This window comes from Chinchilla lanigera, unplaced genomic scaffold (assembly GCF_000276665.1).
Source record: "Chinchilla lanigera isolate Chin_1 unplaced genomic scaffold, ChiLan1.0 scaffold00156, whole genome shotgun sequence".
Classification (NCBI taxonomy): Eukaryota; Metazoa; Chordata; class Mammalia; order Rodentia; family Chinchillidae; genus Chinchilla; species Chinchilla lanigera.
In genome coordinates this window covers 1008996-1029396 of record NW_004955557.1, presented here as the reverse complement: position 1 = coordinate 1029396, position 20401 = coordinate 1008996, and the positions used below count along the sequence as shown (strand labels likewise).

Here is a 20401-nt window from a genome sequence, read left to right as displayed (position 1 = left end):
TCCCTTTCAATTTCATTAAAGAGTTTGACAAATAGCAGCATTTGATCTTCTCTAAATTTGTTGTAGAATTCAGCAGTGAATCTGTCAGGGTCTGGGCTTTTCTTTGCGGTAGGGTTTTACTTGCATCTTCAATTTCATTGACTGGTATTGGTTTATTTAGAATTTTTATATCTTCTTAATTCAGCTTTGGTAATTCATATGTGTCTGGTGAAATAGTAACCTTAAATGTAATTCTGGTTTGCTGATCCCTTGGGGTACCTAGAAGATGTAAATACAAAAATGCAGCACCACTCTGAAGACATGACATTAGCCAAGGCTACCTGTCATTCTTACGTGTTACAGTTACAGTGAAGATAACATGGCAATAAAAATTATAGAATACTCGAAGGAAACAATTTAGAAAAAGTTAACAACAAAAACAAAAAGTTAACAGTCTAAGGAAAGTTAGCACACTAGACAATTAGCCTGAAATAGTCTAAAAAACTTCAGATATAAGAACCAGTGGATTAAAGTTTCAAAATAAGTATATGAAAAGTGATATTTAAAAAATGATAAGCCAGGCGTGGTGGCGCACACCTGTAATCCCAGCACTTGTGAGGCTGAGGCCGGAGGATCATTGCGAATTCGAGACCAACCTGGGCTACAAAGTGAGCTCAAGGCCGGCCTGAACTGCACAGGGAGACCCTGTCTCAAAAAGACAAAAAAAATGATAAATTGCCAGGCATGGTGGCTACAAAGTGAGCTCAAGGCCAACCTGAACTACACAGCAAGACTGTGTTCTAAGAAAAAAATTGTGAGTATAACATTATGCCAGACAATTTAAAATTTAGTTAAAATGGAGAGTGTTCGGGCCTGGGGGTGTAGCTCAGTGGTATAGCACTTGAGCATGCACACGGCCCTGGGTTCAGTCTTCAGCACCAAAGAAACAAACAAACTGGACAGTGTTCAAGAGAAGTAGAACTGACTAACATTAAGTGCTCATTTCAGTTATGTCATAGGGGTCAAAACTGAGAAGCAATCTAGATGTCTGTGAACAGGAGAACTATTAAGTGATGATATATTCATGATACGTGACATATTCATGTAGTGAAATTCTGCATGGCAGGCAGAATGATTGAATGGGAGCTCAGGGACAAGCATGAATAAATCCTACTTTGAATGAGAAACCACATTAAGTGAAAAAGTAATTTGTAAAAATGTTATTTGTAGAATGATATAAACTGTGGTGCTATTTATATATGATTTAAAAACAATGAAAGATGGTGTTCAGAGTACAAGTACACATGTAGTAAAAATAACAAAAAATTCATACAAGTAAATGTAGAATTTAGGGGCTTATTAACCTTTTAGAAGAAAGAGAATGAGATTGGATAGGGTTACATGTTAGGCTTCAGCTTTATCAGAATTTAGTGGTGTTAAAATTTGATGAAGATGAGATTTTGAAGTACAGCTATTCATTATATTCTGTATACTTTTCTGAGTATGTAAAATATTGTAGACAATATATTAGATATTAAAATAATTTGCATTATAAAGCAACTGAAAGAAAATACATTATCAGATTCAACCTATATGCAGTGGTACCTTGGTTCATGAACTTAATTTATTTCACAATGTTTTAAAAGATGGCCACATTTGTGTTTGTATGGGAAAGATGACCGTGGTCCATGTTTGTTACCCGAAATAGAGTTTGCAAACAAAAGCAAGATTTTGCCAAGCGATTTTGTCTGGGAACCAAATTGTTTGCAAGAAAAAGCATTCATGAACCGAGGCATCACTATATTCTTTATTTTGAGTCAAACTACTTATGTTTAAATTTTTAATAGAATATTTTGTCCTTATGTCTTTTATAGTGAAAGCCTGTGGGAAAAATAACAAAATGACTTAGCATAATAAGACAGTTCTCAGATCAATTCTTTGATTTTTGCAGCATTCTAGTAGAATTGTGAAATGTTTCCTGTCCTGCAGATCTTTGCTCTTTGATCTCCGATGCTGTCTCTGTTTATTCCTATCTCTTGGGGTATATTTTGAGGATTTTCTCTCTTAGGATCTAGGGCAGTTACATCTCTTTGGGTCACTTTCTGAGTTCCCTACCCCTCATTCCAGGATTTATCTCTCATATTTGCACTCTCTCAGGGTCCCTGTCTTGTTTTCTGTCACTTGACATTTATCCTGTCTTCCTCATATCAGTGTTCTTCTTAGTGTAAAGCTCTTCTCGGTGTGTGTGTCTGTTTGTCTCTCTTGTCTCTGTCCTTTAACCCTCTCTTCTAAATCTTTATCACTTTCTTTCTTGAATTCTGCCCATGTTGGTCTATTCTTATTTCTCTTGGTCTCATTCAGTTTTATTTCTGATTTACCTACTTCTTTATGTTTTTTTTTTTTTTTTTTTTTTTAATTTAGGCAAAGCCATTTCGTCTTCTAATCCAAGCAGCCCAGCTCCAGACTGGTACAAAGATTTTGTTACAGATGCTGATGCTGAAGTTTTAGAGCATTCTGGGAAAATGGTACTTCTCTTTGAAATTCTTCGAATGGCAGAAGAAATTGGGGATAAAGTGTAAGTCCTTTCCTTCATTTTTAATATAAATTAACTGTACTATGTTTTATTTATTTTTTTTTTTTGTCTTTTTGAGACAGGGTCTCGCCATACAGTTCAGGCTGGCCTTGAGCTCATTTTGTAGCCCAGGCTGGTCTCGAACTTGCAACCTTGCAATGATCCTCCAGTCTCAGCCTCCCAAGTGCTGGGAGTACAGGCCTGCGCCACCATGCCCCACCATACTATGTTTTAAATAATTTTTAATACTTGCTTTATGTTTTCTTCCCAAAGATGTAATTTCTTTATTATAGTTGTAGACCAATAAAAGCAATTATCTTTCTTACAAATAGCTTACTATAACAATATTGTTACTTTAACAATAGTTTTAACTACATATTCAGGTTATTTCTTCTTTGTTTTCCACTTGTAGCTATTGCTCCTTGAATTTTTTTCTTTGTCTCAAGCTTTTAGTTGAGATATATGCTTTGCCATTCACAAAATTATTTTTTAAGTCCTGTATTGTGGCTTCTACCCTGTTACTTTACAGAGACCATCCCCTCCCTGAAAGTTGCTGGTTGCTTTCTAATTCTCAAATGTAATGGACATCTCCAAAACTTTTTATTTTACCTGTTTATTCTTTAAGCATGTCTTTGTTTTTTGCTCCTGTTTATTTCAAACATTTGTGCCACCACTGTCTTTGCATCTCCACCCCAATATTCACTTTCAAATTATTAATCAAAAAACATTTTTAAATTTTGGGAGTTTTGCTTTTGCTTTTCGTTTTGGTTTCTCACTATGTCGTGCAGACATACTTTGAATTCACTGTGTAGTCCAGGCTGGCCTCAAAGTTGTGGTGATTCTCTTGCATCAGATTCGCAAATGTGGGGATTACAGGTGTGTGCCATCGCACCTGGGTAAAACTTTGAAGCAGACTTACTGTCTAAGCTGTTACAAAGCCCCAGCATCTCATCATAGATATTTTCTGTGTGATATTTTTTATAATTTAACATAAAATAATCATTTATCTTAAAAAATTTTGAACTTATTTCTTTAGCTCTTCTGAAAAGCTACCTTTTAATATACTCTGTCATATTCCCATGCTACCTTTTAATATACTCTATTCTTCTTAACACATTCTGATGTACCTGTTTGTTTATGTCTTCCCACTGGGTAAGAAGCTGTTTGAAGATGCAAGCTGTTTTATTCTTTTTCATTAATCACCATTCCTATAATGAGCGCTTACTAAAAGTTTTTGTGGGGTTTTTTTGTTTTGTTTTGTTTTTTTGTAAATAGATTCTTATAGAAAAACAAATGGTTCAGATGAGGGATTATGTTAGCATAGGATAGAGTGGTAGGAATGGAGACTAAAGGTATGTTTTGGAGTAGAAGCAAGACTTGATAGGGTGCAATAAGACAAAACTAACCAAGCCAGGCATGGTGGCACATGCCAGTAATCTTAGCAGCTGAGAGGCTGAGACAGGATGGGTGACAGGTTTTGGCCAGTGTGAGTTAACTGACAAGACTCTGTTTCAAAAAAGAGTAATCCGAGAAAGAGTTCTAGGCTTCAAGTTGTTTAAAAGAGTGCAAAAAGTAGTCTCTTCATTTCCTACCCAGTGCAGAAGTTTCTTCTGCTGTGTTCATTATAATAGGTATCCTCTTAGCTTCTCCTATGATGGAATATTTGCTATATCAAAATGCTACTGTTTGACTACTTCAAATTGTTACACCACATATCCTTATCTTTAGCTTAGACCCTATCCTTACAGTTGCTTTCCCTCAAGTCTAATGTAGAACATATCTATTCCATATTTTACTTTGTTTTTTTTTTGTACCAGGAATCGAACTCAGGACCTTGTGCTTGCCAGGCAGGCACTTGTGCCACCTTGCTATCTCCCCAGCTGTATTTTACTCCCCCCCCCGTATTGGGAATCGAACTCACGACCTTGCGCTTGCCAGGCAGGCACTGTGCCACTGAGCTAAATCCCCAGCCCCTGTATTTTATTTTTATAGTGATCATTTTTATTCATAAGCCAAACAGACAAAGCAATGTTCATTCACACTGTAAAACTTTGCAATCCTAGAATTGTGGTTAGTGATAATTATTTGTCCAGTATTATCTTAAGGAAAAATTCAGACATCAGCCAGAAAGAATTTTACAGTAAATACTCATACATTTATATATAACTGTCCTTCTCCATGAATCCCTCTTATTTTGCTGGTTCATTTCGAAGTTGTTTGTAAATATTACTGTATGGAATCAGTCTTTTTCAAAAAAATAGTGTTTATCTCTCTTCTCACTTTTAACCTGTCTTTTTTCCTTGATCTGTTCTTTGTATGTCATAATTTTAGTCCTGACCACATGGTTGTATATATACTAAAGTTTGTTAACTACCCCTTTAAAAATATGATCTCAATAAGCAAAACACTTCAGCTGAGTTATTAACTCTGTTATATTCTGCATCCTATGCTTCCATTCATGCAGTTGAACATAGAGGTGTTCATTTTAATATCTAAATAACATTATTGGTTTATATTAAACTTGCTAAACTGTCTCTTTTTTAAGAGTAACTGCTGTCAAATGAGATTTCCTCATTCTTTATTTGTGCAACTGATCTTTTGAGCCCAAATGAAAAATTGATATTTCACAAGTCCATAATAAAAATAAAGAGAAAGGGAAATAATAAAGAAACACCCTGATTTATAATATTTGCTGGTTTCCATAGTGTACGTACTCCCATCATAGACAGTTTCACATCAACAACATTACGGTAGATGTGGAAAAAAACGGTAACAATGAACTTTCCATTCTAGGCTTGTTGTAGTCAATGCCAGTATACCACTGGTTTCAACACAGCCCTCTGACTTTCTATTATTTCAGTATTAATTTTTGATCGAGTATTCTTAGCTTTTTATTTTATGTGAATTTGGTAAGTAGTGTTTTTGTATCTTCATGTGACTTAGTAATAAAATATGTAAAAAACCAAAATGGCTTATACAGATATGGACATTTTCATCAATCAGGATAATAATTCTTCATGTGATCTTCCACTAGAAAGGGTTAACAGAGTGGCCGGGGATATAGCTCAGCAGCACAATGCCTGCCTGGCAAGCGCAAGGTCCTGAGTTTGATTCCTGGTACCAACAAAAAAAAAGAAAAGTAAAAGCTAAAGAGATATTCATTACTACATTGCTATTTAGAATGCTTTAGGTTCTTTATGGTAAGTCTTGTCTGAGCTGAGGGGTGCTCAGGGCAGCCTTAATTGCTAACTGACTCAGATTAAACTCTTTTCCAGCACAGTAGCCCAAATTTCAGGTTAATTCCAATTAAATAATTAGAATTTTAGAAATGAAATGTTTCCCACTTATAAGAACCACCAAGAATTTAATTAATAGCTCTGAATGAATTATTTCAATGAAATTGTTCTCCTGGGAAAGATAATCAATGAAGAGCTTAAGGTATAGGCTTTGATTATTTAAATTGAACATCAGGCATCAATTCATTTCTTTACCCTCATGAGTAAGCAAATGGGAGATAATAGAATCCAATAATGAACAACTCAGAAAGTGCATGTTTTTAATTGCAGCAGCTGTTTCATAGTTTCAGTTGTTCTTTTTTTTGTTCTACTAAATCTGAAGACTTCTAGCAGTGAGTATTGAAAGTTCTTTTGGAGTCAGAAGCACCTCCCTCTCCTATAGTAGAGCTGTCAGAGTCAAAACAAAATTTAAAGAAAACTTGCTTACCACAGGTATCTAGTTTCTTATATATTGACCTACTATGTTTCCATATATAAGGGAAAACAAATTCTCCATATTTTCTTTCTAGATTTTTAAATTTACAATGTATAGTTATGTCTGTTTGCTTTCAGATTTACTAATTCAATTTATTTTTCATCTGCTAATCATTCATTGGGTTAGATTAGAGCAGTGGTTTTCAAACTACCTTTCTGAGCCCCTGCAAGGTGGTGACCTAAAACAGCGTAACAGACCAATGACGTTTTTCTTTTTTCACAGTGCCTGATATAACTCACTTTTATTTTAATTCCACATAAAGCTTTATGATGACAGATAATTTTTGTGGCTAAAAAGGAGTTATAAAACCACTAGGCTAGCTGTGCATGGTAGAGCATGCCTGTAATACCAGCACTCTGGGAGGCTGAGGCAGGAGGATTATAAGTTCAAGCACAGCCTGAGACCTTGCCTCAAGGTAAAAAATAAAAAAGTGGCTGGAAATTAGCTCAGTGCAGTGGTCTTGTGTTCAATCCTTAGTACTGCCAAAATCCAAAAACACTAGAACCAGAAATTTTCAGACACCTTTGAAATGGAATGACAGGATATTGTAGAATGCAGTTGACTTAATGGAATAATTTTAGTAGGAAGAGTTTTTAAATTTTCATATTCTCTAAACAACATCTTTTGTAGAACAGAACTTGGTAATTTAGATGGAATCCGGTTGTTTTTTGGTACTGGGGATTAAACCCAGGGCCTTCATCTGAAGAACATGTCCAACCCTTTTGAATTTTTTTTTCCGAGGCACAATCTTGCTAAATTGCCTAGCTGGGCTCTAGCATGCGATTCTCTTTCCTCAGCTTCCCAGAGTGCTAGGATTATAGGTCTGTGCTGTCACACCTGGCATGAAGTCTAGTTTCTCAGTTTTTTTCACCATACTTTCACTGTCATGTTATCAAACCCAAAGTTATCAAGAGTTTGTCCTGTGTGTTCTTTTAAACATCCTGTGGATATATATCTTACCTATTTTGAGTCAGATTTTTTTATAAGCATGAAATTTAGACAGAGTTCTTTGTTCTGCATGTAGATGTCCAATTTTGCCAAGACCATTGTTGTAAAGACTATCCCTTTTTATTGCCTTTACCCTTTTGTCAAAAACCAACTAACCATCTTGTATGAGACTGTATCTGGACTTCGCTGTTCCATTGATGTGTTCCTGTCCTTTGGCCAGCAGTAATCTGCCTTGATTATTGAACCTTAAGTATTGAAATCATGTAGTTAGGCCTCCAACTTTGTTTTTCTCAAAATTGTCTTGGTTAGTCTGTGCTTGGCATTCCCATATGAATTTTACAATCAGCTTGTTAATTTCTTAAAAAATCGTGTTGGGATTTTTATTACAATGGTATTAAATTTTTAGATATCTTTACTAGGCAAATATTCTAATCGATGAACTTTAATCTCTTTTTTCAGTCTTGTTTTTAGCCAATCCCTCATATCCCTGGACTTGATTGAAGATTTTCTAGAATTGGCCAGTAGGGAAAAAACAGAAGATAAAGATAAACCTCTTATTTATAAAGGTGAGTTACAAATATTTGTTTAGCATAATTTTTAAATACTCATTTAAACATATTGTACAAACATTTTATTTATTTATTTTTTTTTGGTTTTGGTTTTTCTCCGGTACCGGGAACCGAACTCACGACCTTGCGCTTGCCAGGCAGGCACTTTTGCCGCTGAGCTAAATCCCCAGCCCCTGTACAAACATTTTAACAACAAAGAAAAACTGTTCAGAGTCTCAGAACCCTAATATATTTTTTCCTGTACTTCTTGTCTTTTTCAACCTACATCTCCTCTTCTTTTAAAATATTTTTCTCATATATATTTTAATTTTACATGATATGAGATACAAATAGTAAAATGGTCTCTATAGTTAATCACATTAATATATCTGTCATCTCACATACTTGACTGTATTGTGACAAGAGCAACTAAAATCTCCTTAACAAAAATCTCTAATGTAGGGCTGGGGATTTAGCTCAGCGGCAAAGCACCTGCCTGGCAAGCGCAAGGTCGTGAGTTCAGTTCCTGGTACCGGAGAAAACAAAACAACAACAACAAAAAAATCTCTAATGTAGTAATATAGTGGTCTTTATTTTTGGAATTATAGGATAAAGCAACTTTTTCTTTTTCTTTTCTTTTCTTTCCTTTTCTTTTTTTTTTTTTGAGGCAGGGTCTTCCTGTGTAGCCCAGGCTGGCCTGGAGCTTGCTGCGATCCTCCTGCCTCAGCTTCCTGAGTGCTGGGATTAGAGGCATGTACCACCACACCCAGCAATAAATTAACATTTTTAAACAGCTTTTAAATTTTTAAACAATTTTTGTGGTACTACACTGTAGTCCAAACCTTTTTTATTTTGTTTTGGAGGAGGACCTCACTAACTTTCTCAGACTGCCCTCAAACTTGCAGTCCTCTTAACTAGACTTCCCAAGTAGCTAGATATACTCTAATGTACTCAGCTAAGCAACTTTATTAATATATAATTATTTGAATCCTGTATAATTCACCCATTTAAAGTGTACAATCCAGTGATTTTAGCATATGTGCAGATACATGTTATCACCACAGTTAATTTATGAACATTGTAATGTTTTTATTTTCATTTGATTTGAGCCAGGGTCTCACTATGTAGTATAGCCTGGCCTTAAACACACTGTGTAGCCCAAGCTAGCCTCAAACTCAAGATATTCCTGGCTGAGAATTCCCAGTGCTGGTATTACAGGCATATGCCACCATGCTGAGCTATTCTAGTGGTTTTATAATGCCTTCTGACCACCAGTAAGGCTGACCATTTTTTCATATCCTTACTAGTTTATTCTAATTTTATAAATTTTCTTCAGCAACTTTTTAAAAACTGTAAGCCCAGTCTGTCTTTTGAGTTACTGCTATTATTACTACTACTGTCACAATCATTGGGTATTAGAGACTGAGGGAGGGTCAGTGGGTACTATAGGAAATCATACTATAGAGGGTGATCAAACATACGATACAGGTTGAATGTCTGAAAACCAAGAATCCAAAATGCTCTGAAATCTAAAATTCTTAAAGCACTGATATGATACTTTAAAAGTTTCAAATGTTGGAGCAGTTTGGATTTCATATTACAAGGTTAGGAATGCTTAAGTGGTATTCTGTGCAAATATTTTAAAATTCAAATACCTCTGAAGTCTGAAACATTCATGTTCCCAAGGATCATCTGTCTGTAATATGTGGTGTGATAGAGACATAATTTACTATGGGGTCTCAAGTGATGAATATTAAGTACTCAGTAAACCTTTCTGTGTGATAGGCACTATTTCATTTTTTTCTTACATAAATTTACTTAATCTTCTCAACAATGCTGTGTAATAGGTACCCTTATTATCCCCGTATTTATATGTTGAAAAACTGAGCTACAAGAAGTTTATTTGCCCTAAGTGGAAATGTTAGTAAATAGTGAAATAGAGATTAAATTTTGGGGAATAGGTAAGTCTGTTCTTAACTGCTAACCTTTATTGGCTATTCGTTTTTTTGTGTTGGATTCATGCAAGTGGTATTAGAAATTGTTCATTTGCATGATCACAAAAAGTATGTTAAAATGCTTTTTAAAGTTGTTGTATCATTTCCATTCATTTTTGGCTAGGTTATTTGGTAATCATCCTGCTCAAGTGACTGACACAAATGTGACTCCAATCTCTTCTTACTTTTTTATCCTACCATCTCTCTCAACATAGATGTGCATACCTTTCTGTAGCTGAAAAAAAGAAGAAGTCATAAATAAATTGACTTTTTTAGACATTATTGTTACCACATTTGGCATGCTGTAGTCTCCTTCTAGATGTGGTTTCTACGTTCTTTCCGTACTGAGCAAAGAATTGGTTAAGACGAGCACAAATGGTAGCGAAGTTTTATTAAAGGTAGGGAAAGAAACGGGCTCTGCAGAGTGAGTTTGGGCTGTGGAAAAATAGGAAAAGAAGTACACCGTACGGCATGAGGATGGGCCATCATGCAAGAGTGAACAAAGTGGGGAAAACTCAATGTGGGCTGACCTTTTTGTATTGCCCACTCCGCAGCTAAACTGCCTGAGAACATCTCTGCTCTGTTACCGCAGTCAGAACTGCCCAGGATGGCAGCTCTACTCTGTTTTCTGTCATTCTAGAACAAGTGTCCTTGTTCCTAGAACATGGCTATTTCAACAGCTGATCAGGTTAGCAAGGAAAAGTTGTACACAACAACTGGGCTTTACTAAAAAATTTACCCCAAAGATCTTTCTATCCAGTGACCTATAACACACACCTAAGAAACTTCATAGATGATTTGTAAAATCTGGGGATTTTACCTAACTATGGATCATATATCAAGGAAAACAGCTGAGCCGGGTGACCCATACCTGTAATCACAGCACTCAGGAGGTTGAGACAGGTGGAATGCCATGAGTTCACAGTCAGCCTGGATTATATGGCGAGACCCTGTCTCAAAAAACTGGAGAAAAAAAAAGCAGAGGCCACGACCCCCCCACACGTGGTGGGACATGGTAGGCTCCTCCACAAAAGTTAAAAGATTTGAGGAGGTTTATGTGAGCATGACTGGGAAAGAAAGGACAAGGAACAAGGAGGGGAATGTGGCTTGCTTAGGGGAAATGGGAGGGGGATAAACACAAACCACTGGACTCCTTGGTCTGAGTCCATAGACCTCAGGAGTTCCAGTGGATAGCATCAGCTGTCACCTGCTTGACCACTTGAATCTGCACAGTTTAGGACATGCTCCCAGCCCCCTGAAAAGAGAAGCTATGACATCAAACAGGCTGAGATTATACCCTTTGGTGTTGAAAAAGAGAGACAGATAGACAGACAGACAGAGAGATCCAAGGGGCAGTTTAGAGACCTCCCTGAAGCTAAATATGTTAAGGTCCACACTGATGTATATGCTTTGAAGATTGCCTCCTCCCCTTTGACTTGGAGGCTGGTTTTCTGCACTGTACCTCAGGATTGAGTCTCGCAGTGCTGGCTGCATGAGAAACTGTACTTGAGACACCACATGGGGGTTTCGTTCTTATTTTGTGTCTCCCTGGATGATCTACATTTTTCAGAGTCCCATCTAACCCAGGGATGGAGTGTAGTATTAACCTAAAGGAATACTTAGTGAGGCTGCTACATGTGGGGGAATTGGCCTAGGAAGGAATGATTAAAACTGCAGGGCAAAAGTGTGCAGGCTTTGTGAGGAGTGAATGGTTAAACAACAAGAAGTTTAGATTAATGAGGCATGATGTGTCTGTCTGTTGTCCTTCCCCTTTCTCCAAGAAAAGTGCCTAGCCTTAACACAGCTTCTTGTCCAAGATGCTTGTCTTCTCTTAGCACTGATAACTCTAAATAAAAGGCCGAGAGTTCTCGGCTTTGGTGCTGCTCCTGGGGATCTTCCCTAGTTCTGGATGCTCTCTGTTGACTAGGCCCTCTGGCCCTCTCAGTGACTGAACTGGGTCTCGTGTCTGAGTAATCATTCACCCTTTATGCTGCCGTGGTTGCACCCTGCAACAGCTACATATCTCGGATTGTGCCTTCTGACCTGTCTTTCCCTTTCCAGTTAGAGGGAGCAAATGCCTCTTGTCTGAAGCACTCATTTTCTAGAGGCTTAGGAGTCTCTACCTGCTGCAGAAGAAATTAAAAGACCGTATGCCTATAGAAGGAAAGAAAAGGATAAACTATGCTTCAGAGAAAACCTGTGCTCCAGGGGCCCACGGGATTGGGGGAAAGTGAGGACAAAGAAAGAAAATAACTAAATAAAAAACCATTTGGCTGCACTTGCCAAACCAATGTTGAGATCTCTACAGTCTCCCCGTCTCTTTTTAGGTCCCTTTGCCAAGATAAATTCACTGGGCTAGGTCTAAGTGTCCCCAAGGCTGAAGTAAGGAACTTAACCCCATCTTTTAAAATAAGTTGCAGGTTTGCTGACACCCTTCCTGGAGAAAGAATTTTCAGGACGTGTCAGTAGAAGAGGCATGCGAAGGACTTAGTGGAGGTAGATACAGGGTGCACGTGAGCGGAGTGCACATGCTCAGAGAAATGAGGCATTCATTGTCTAGAAGTTGACAGGTTGAGTCACTGAATTGTACGTCTCAGTCTTCATATCCATATTCATATCTTCATATGTGTGTGCATGCACACACATACACACAAATAATACTCATTAAAGGGATATGTGCTGAAATTTTTGACTAAACAATAAAAAATTTTGGCACATAATAGGCCCTCAGTAAATACTTGCTCAGTGAATGAATAAAAGCATTCTTTGGTTTTGGTTTTTATCTGATTATTATCTAGTTGTTAATAAAGGAGCAAAAATTTGTCCAGTTAGTAATTTAATTAAAAGCAAGCCTATGAACAAAGTGTAATTAATTTAGTCATAAACTTTGAAAGAGTTCTAAAGGATTCTAATTAAACAAACACTTTTTAGGAATTTTCCTAGCTGGGTGTGGTGGTGGTGGTATACACCTGTAATCCCAGCACTCAGGAAACAGACGCAGGAAGATTGCCATAAGTTCAAAGCTAGCCTGGGATACATAGTGAGTTGAAGACCAGCCTAAACTACAAAGCAAGATCCTATGTCAAAAAAAAGAAAAAGAAAAAGAATTCTCCTATGGATGAAACACATTTTAAAAATATGTACACTTATCAATATCTACTTGAAAGAAACCTGTGGTGAATTTATTTGTAATACAATAAGTACCCCTTGATTAAGAAAAGTATGTGTGGCCAGGCTTGATGGTCCACACCTGTAATCCCAGCACTGGGGAGGCTGAGGCAGGAGGACCTTCATGAGTTTGAGACCAGCCTGGGCTACAAAGTGAGCTCAAGGCCAGCCTGAACTGCGTAGTGAGACCCTGCCTCATAAAGACAAAAAAAAAAAAAAAGTATGTGTGTTACTATACAAATAGACTGTGAATAACCCACTTGTAAGTGGTTGGCAAGGAGGAAAATCTACTACTATCAAATCCTTTTTGTGTTTGCTTGTTAAATTTTCAGGTGAAGGGAAGTGGCTCCGAAACATTGACTATTACCGTTTAGATGGTTCTACTACTGCGCAGTCAAGGAAGAAGTGGGCTGAAGAATTTAATGATGAAACTAATGTGAGGTATGAAACATTTTCTCTCTATCTGTAGGTTATTTTTTCATTAGTGGGGATTAAAATCAAGGTCTTCACACGGACTTACAATCCCCAGTCCATTTTATATTTTAACACAGGTTCTTACTAAGTTACTAAGTTGCCCAGGCTGGGCTGGAGCTTGCAATCCTGCCTCAGCCTCCCAGAGTGCTGAAATTTACAAGTGTGCACCACCATACCTGGTTGCACGTATAGAATTTTTTTATGAGAAAAAAATTTATTATGTTCCATTGTTATGGGTATTCCAGAAATGGAACATTAAGCATAAAAATATTATAGAGGATATGGAGAAAATGCAGATTTTATGCCATGCTAGTGGGAATGTAAATTGAAAGAGCCACTATGGAAAATATGTTGTTTCTTCAAAAAGTTTTCTTAAAAATGACCACATGTTCTAGATTTTCTTAAGTCCTGCATGTGTCTCCTTGACAGACGCTTATCTCAGGGGGAATTATATTAACTGTATTTTCTTATTTTCTTTATTCTTGATGTGCTAATATTTGGGAACATTTCTACAATTTTGACAGCTGAAAGATCGGCAAGATACAAAACCGTTTTTTATCTCACACACATGTATGTACCCTGCCACAAATTTATTTGTAGAATCACATTTTGTTATGTTTTTGAATTTTTTGAATTTTTAATTTTTCGTGTGGGGATCAAAATCAGGGTTCAGACTAAGCATGTGTTGTACCACTGAACTGCATCTGCAGTCACACATTTTGTACTCCTTTTTTTTTTTTTTGTTACTCATTTTTGAGGTAGTGAACATTTAACTCAGGGCCACATGCATGGTTGGCAACTGCTCTATCACTAAGCACTTTGTAGCTATTTGAATGTCACTTGTTTCACTTAGTGAAATGCATTTGAGATTCATCTTTGTTAGTGCAGATATCCATACTTTGTTCCTTTTTATTTCTGTAGAAGTAGTTGAGTATAGTAGTGTATTACTGCTTGCTGAGCTAGTTCCACCTGAGGGACATTTGAGTTGTTTCCAAGTTTTGGAATTAAAATTAAAGCTGCTCTAAATATTCATGTAAAAGTTTTTCTGTAAACATGGATATTTCCTTCAGTTTAATGAAAATTCAGGTTTGTAATTGTTGAGTTTTATGTTAAGTATATGTTTACCTTTGTGGAAATCTACCAGTTTTCCAAAGTGTTTAATTTTGCTTTTCCACCAGCAGTATATGAGAAGTTCTAGTTATTCTGCTACCTAGTCAACACTTAGTGTTTTCATGCCCTAATAAAAATTATTTTACCTAGTTTGGTAGGTGTTTAATGGTGTTCCATGTGATTTAGTTTGCCTTTCCCTGATGATACATTATATTGACTGCCTCTTCATGTGCTTTTTGGCCATTTTTAATATTTTTGATGACAAAACTATTGAGGTTTTCAAAAAAATTTCATGTACATATTTGTAGTATGTAATGATTCCATTCATCGTGGAGAGTTGATATATCTACTATTGAGGGTTTTTAAGTTAACAAAGTTTTCCCGATATCTTTCTCTGTTGTGGAAATCTGAATCATATTCTTTAAAGCACTGCAGATATAAGGTACTTTGTATGTGCATTGTTGATAATGTTGCTTTTAACGCTAATTGACAAAATCAAATTGCTTTTAGAAAAGAAAAACATATATACATATTTACGCATATGCACATATACCTATAAACATATAAAAACACATACACATCATACACAAAGGTATAAATGCATGACATTTTAAAAGAGGATAAAGGGGATATGGTACTTTAATAGAAAGATGACTAAGGTATATCTTTAATATTTTAGAGTATTAAAATTATTATCCTGCATGTATAAAACATTTTTTAATTCTATCAGTCATGAACTAGATCAAAGCTGAAGGCTAGAGAAGTTCCACTAATCTTGTAAAGATTATTATTTATTAAAAAACTATGAAACCTGAGCTTCCTAAAGACATTTTGAGTATAATTAAGTTAGAGAAGTGTACAATCAATTATCAAACTGCTTAAAGAGTACTTTTTATTGTTTCCATCTTTTAAAAAAAGTACTACAGAGCTAGAAAGAAAGATAAATTGAAGTCACTTGCAGAAAAATGGATGGACCTTGAGACAAAAATGCTAAGGGAAATAAACCAGGCACAGAAAGTTAAGTATCATTTGATTTCTCTTATTTGAGAAAGCCAAAATATAAATAACTTGAAGAGCAAAATAAAAGATGGTAGGAAACTGGGCGATAGATGTTGTGAAGATGGGAAGGGGATCTGGGGAGAAGGGAGATGGCTCAGGAGTAGAGGGGAAAGATAAATAAAAAGGATCACGTTTCAATATGTATGTTTACCAGTTCCCTGTGATGAGTGTATTTATATATATCACAAACATACACTATTTTTTTATTTTAAAGAGAATTAAAAAGCAACAAAATAACAACAACAGAGACAAAAATAAAACAATGCAAAAACAATAAAAACAATACAGGATTTCAAAACAGAATAATAGGAATTAACAGTGGTTGGTATATTACATATTGTTATCTTCAATGAAGTTGCCCAGATTACCAGATGTAAAAATGCATGACTGATCAAACAGTTGAAGAGGAAAAAACTGTAATAAAAAAAATCATTAGAAACAGTACAGCGCTTCATTAAACAAGATGGTAGGAATTCAACAATGGTTGTTACACTGCTCATTGTTATCTTCAAATTAGTTGTTCAGATTACCAGTATAAGCATGTAAAATTGCTCAAGAAGAAAAAAGCAAAAAAAGAAATAAATAAAAATAAAAAAATAAATTTTAAATATTAACTGTTCCTTTCATGAAACCACTAGACATCAGCAGTACAGTTATCCCAGCTATCCTTGTATATACATATATATGTGTATATTTTCCCTCCCATCTTTCTCTTCTCCTTTCCCTCATCCCAGTTGTTCCTTCCCTTTGAGCAGTTTCTTTCCTTTTCACAATATCTATTGTACCTTTTGGTTTTTATTTACTCTTTCAGTTCTTGAGAGACAATATGCAGCTCTGTTTTATTTCACTTATGAGTATGGTCTCTAGTTGCATGAATTTACCTTTAAAAGCCTCAAGTTTATCTTTCTTTATAGCTGAGTAATACTCCATTGTATAAAAATACCACACCTTTTTTGTGCATTCTTCCATTGATAGGCATTTGGGTTGTTTCTAAGATTTGGCTATGACAGATTGTGTTGCTATAAACATGAGTACACGTATATCACTGTGGTATGAAGTTTTCAGTTTTTCTGGAAAAATAACCAGAAGGGGAATAACTAGGTTAAGTAGGATCTCTAAGCCTAGTTTTGTGAGGAATCTCCACACTGATTTCTACTGTGGTTTCACCAGTCTACACTCCCACCAGCAGTGGAGAAGGGTTCCTTTTTTCCCACAGCCTCTACAGCATTTGTTATCAGTTGATTTCTTGATGATGGCCATTCTTTCTGGGGTGAGATGGAATCTCAGGGTTGTTTTAATTTGCATTTCTTGAATGACTAATGATATTGAACATTTTTTTCATATATTTACGTGCCATTTGTATTTTTTCTTCTGAGAAGTGTGTATTCATCTCAGATGCCCATTTCTGAATTGGGTCTTTGAATTTTGGGTGCCTGATTTTTTTCAATTCTTAATTTTTTTTTTAAATTTTAAAATTTTTTTTCAATTCTTTATTTGTTCTAGATAGAAGTCCTTTGTCAGAAGGACAGTTGGCTAAAATTTTTTCTCACTGTGTGGGTTTTCTTTTCACTCTGTTGGTGATTTCTTTTGGTGTACAAAACCTTCTTAATAAGATGAGGTCCCAGTTGTTGATTCTTTGAAGCATTTCCCTTGCAGTTTGGTTTTTGTTTCTGAACTCTCTGCCTACCCCTATGTCTTCAAGATTTGTACCTACTTTCTCTTCCAGTATATTTAGTGTTTTGTTTCAAGATTTTACCTACTTTCTCTTCCAGTATATTTAGTGTTTTGTTTCAATATTTAGATCTTCAATCCATTTTTACTTCAGTTTACTGCATGGTGACAGACATGTGTCTCGTTTTAGTTTTTGGCACGTGGAAAGCCACTTTTTACGGCGCTATAATTTGTTATTTTTTAAAAAATTTTTTTAACATTTTAAGAGACAAAGTATCATACTAAGTGTGGTAGCACACACGTGTAATCCCAGCCTTTGATAATACGTAGGCAGGAAGATTGCATCTCCAAGGCCATCCTGGGATACATAGTAAGCTCAAGGTGAACACAGACTATATAACAAGATTCTGCTGCCAAAAAGAATAAAAAGAAAAACAGAATCTCACTATTTTGTCCAGGCTGGCCTGGAACCTGGCTCAAGTGATCCTCCTGCTTTAGGTTCCCAAGTAGGTGACACAACAGATGCATACATATGACCACAGCCAGCTAAGAAGTATTTTTTTAAACTGAAGAACTCTAATTTGGTAAAAGAAACCTTTGACTTGCTCAGTTTCTCAAATTTCTAAATATCATAATAGTATATGATCTGGTCAATAAAGTTTATATCTGATGACCATAGGGAACACCATTGAAATGTGACTGCTGAGTTATCAGTTTCACCTACTTATCAGTCACTCCTAAATGTATGCTAGAATTATCTCTGATTCAAATATGTGCTTTAGGGTGTGTGTGCGTGCGCACGCGCATGCATGTGTGTGATGGATTTGGAGGGTTACTCTTGAGTAGTCTTTTTAGAGTAAATTCACACATATTACAAATTACAGTGGTACCATCATCGTCATTGTTAATTGGTTCTGGGTAATATGAGTACAAAAATGATAAATACCAAAGAAAGTGTTTTTGTTGGATAGAGAATCATAGCGCAATGGACACCAGCAGGTTCTAGCTTGCACACTAACTACCAAATGATGAGTACTAGTACAGGAACAAACTATTCATGTCAAAATGTATTGAGTACCAAATTTGATGAGTTTCCAATCATTTGAATACCAAGGCATTACTGTATCTATATTCTCATTTCTTACGACTCAGAAATTTTCAGAAAATAGAATATGAATATAACCCATGACTTAAGCTAACATGGTCTAAAGGACACATTAAGATAAACTTTAACATATGACCATATCTAACATTCTTATGACCTGGAAGCGACTTCCTATGACTTAGGGTCCGTGGTTAGCTTGATATTGAGTTTGTTTTTGTTTTTATTTGTTAACTGCTTTTTTTGGGTAGATCTGTGATCTCAAGAAGCCTTCCTACCTCAGCTTCCTCAGTAGCTCAGTCTATAGGCAGTCACCACCATGTCCTTTGTTTTATCTTCATTTGGAAATAATTATACTTTCGTAGAACTTGCTAAGATAGTAGTGTTGCTGTAAACCCTTCACCTAATTTTCCCCAGTGTTTAGATCTTACATACCTTTATTAGCATACCAAAATCAGGAAACTAATGCTGTTTCAGTATGTTTATATATCTTTTTATCATGTGTGAAAAACACTGCTATCAGGTTTCTCACTATCCTTTTACACTCATACCTATCCTTATCACCAACCTTGCTACTGTGCCAGCCCCTGATAATAACTAATTTGTTTTTCATCTCTATAGTTTTGTCATATGAAGACTGTCCTATATGCCAGATGTAATGGCACAGAACAGTAATCCCAGCTACTGAGGCTGAGGCAGGATTTCAATTTCAATGCCAGCCTAGGCAACTGAGCAAGACCCTCTCTCAAAAATATTTTGAAAAAAGGGGGTAGGCATGTAGTAGCTCAGCACTCTCTGGGTTCAGTTCCCAGGACCACAAAACTAAAATGGCTCTTACATGAATGGCATTGTATAATACATGCAGTCTTTCCAAGTTGCACATGTCTCAACGCTTTATTTTATTTATTGCAGAATAGTATTCAACCATTCACCTGTTGCTTTGGCTATTGCAAATAAAGCTTCTATGAACATTATTATTCAGATCTATTTTTTTTTTTATTCAGGTGTTGTGATGGTTTGTTCTTTTTTTTTTTTTTTTGTGGTATTGAGGATCAAAACCCAGCTGTGCTCAACCACTGAGTTACATCCCCAGACTCTTTTATTTTATATTGTGAGACACGGTCACATTAAGCCGGCCTTGAATTTGTGATTCTCTGCCTCAGCCTTCCAAAGTGTTGAGATTATAGGCATGTGTCATTGCGCCTGGCTTCCATTCAGGTTTTTGTGTGGACCTAAGTCATTTCTCTAACATAAATGCCCCGGGATGACATTTCTAGGCCAGAGTTCTCTGATTCCTGCTTATGTAGAACATCTTCTCATGTGTTTATTTGCCATCAAATACTGTTGACCCTTTGATGAAATGTGTCTTATGTTTTTCCCCCACCAGTTTTTGGTTTGATTGCATATGTTTTTTCATGGAGTTTTTAACATTCTTTATATGATCTAGATACTCATTTTTTTGGTACGTGTGTGGTTTGAAGATATTTTCTGCCACTTCATGGCTGTATTTGCATCCCATTCCAGGGTTTTTCACTAATCATAGTTTTCAATTTTGATGAAATTTATTTGATAGTGTTTGCTTTGATTATGCTTTTGTTGTCAAATTTAGGAACTATTCCCAAAAGCCCTAGGTTCTCCTAGGGATAAAAAAATGTGCTAGAGACCATACTTATAAGTGAAATAAATCAAACTCGCATGTATAAACATCATATTCTCTTAGTGTAAGAACCTGAAAGAGTAAATGAAATAAAAAAGGTGCAGTAGATACTGTGAAAGGGAAAGAAACTGCTCAAATAGGAAGGAGCAACTGGGATGAGGGAAAGGAGAAAACAATGAAAGAAGGAAGGAAAAAATATATATATATGTATATAATTGTACTACTAATTTGCGTTGGTTTATTGAAAGGAATAGTTAATGCAGAGTGTTTTTATCAGTTTTGCGTGCCTATGTCTGGTAATCTGAACAACTACTTTGATGATAACAATATGCAATATAATAACCATTG

At 36.0% G+C, this 20401-nt stretch overlaps 1 protein-coding gene across 6 annotated transcripts in view; it reads left to right on the top strand.

Moving 5' to 3' along the window:
* The window catches only part of Atrx (alpha thalassemia/mental retardation syndrome X-linked), a 305334-nt gene that overhangs the window by 223305 nt on the left and 61628 nt on the right, over positions 1-20401 (top strand). For all 6 annotated transcript variants that reach the window (XM_005412622.2, XM_013508825.1, XM_013508824.1 and 3 more), the window contains 3 exons: positions 2401-2554; positions 7730-7836; positions 13313-13421. In XM_005412622.2, the coding sequence (XP_005412679.1) occupies positions 2401-2554; positions 7730-7836; positions 13313-13421 (370 nt within the window). The remainder of the gene's footprint in view (positions 1-2400; positions 2555-7729; positions 7837-13312; positions 13422-20401) is intronic.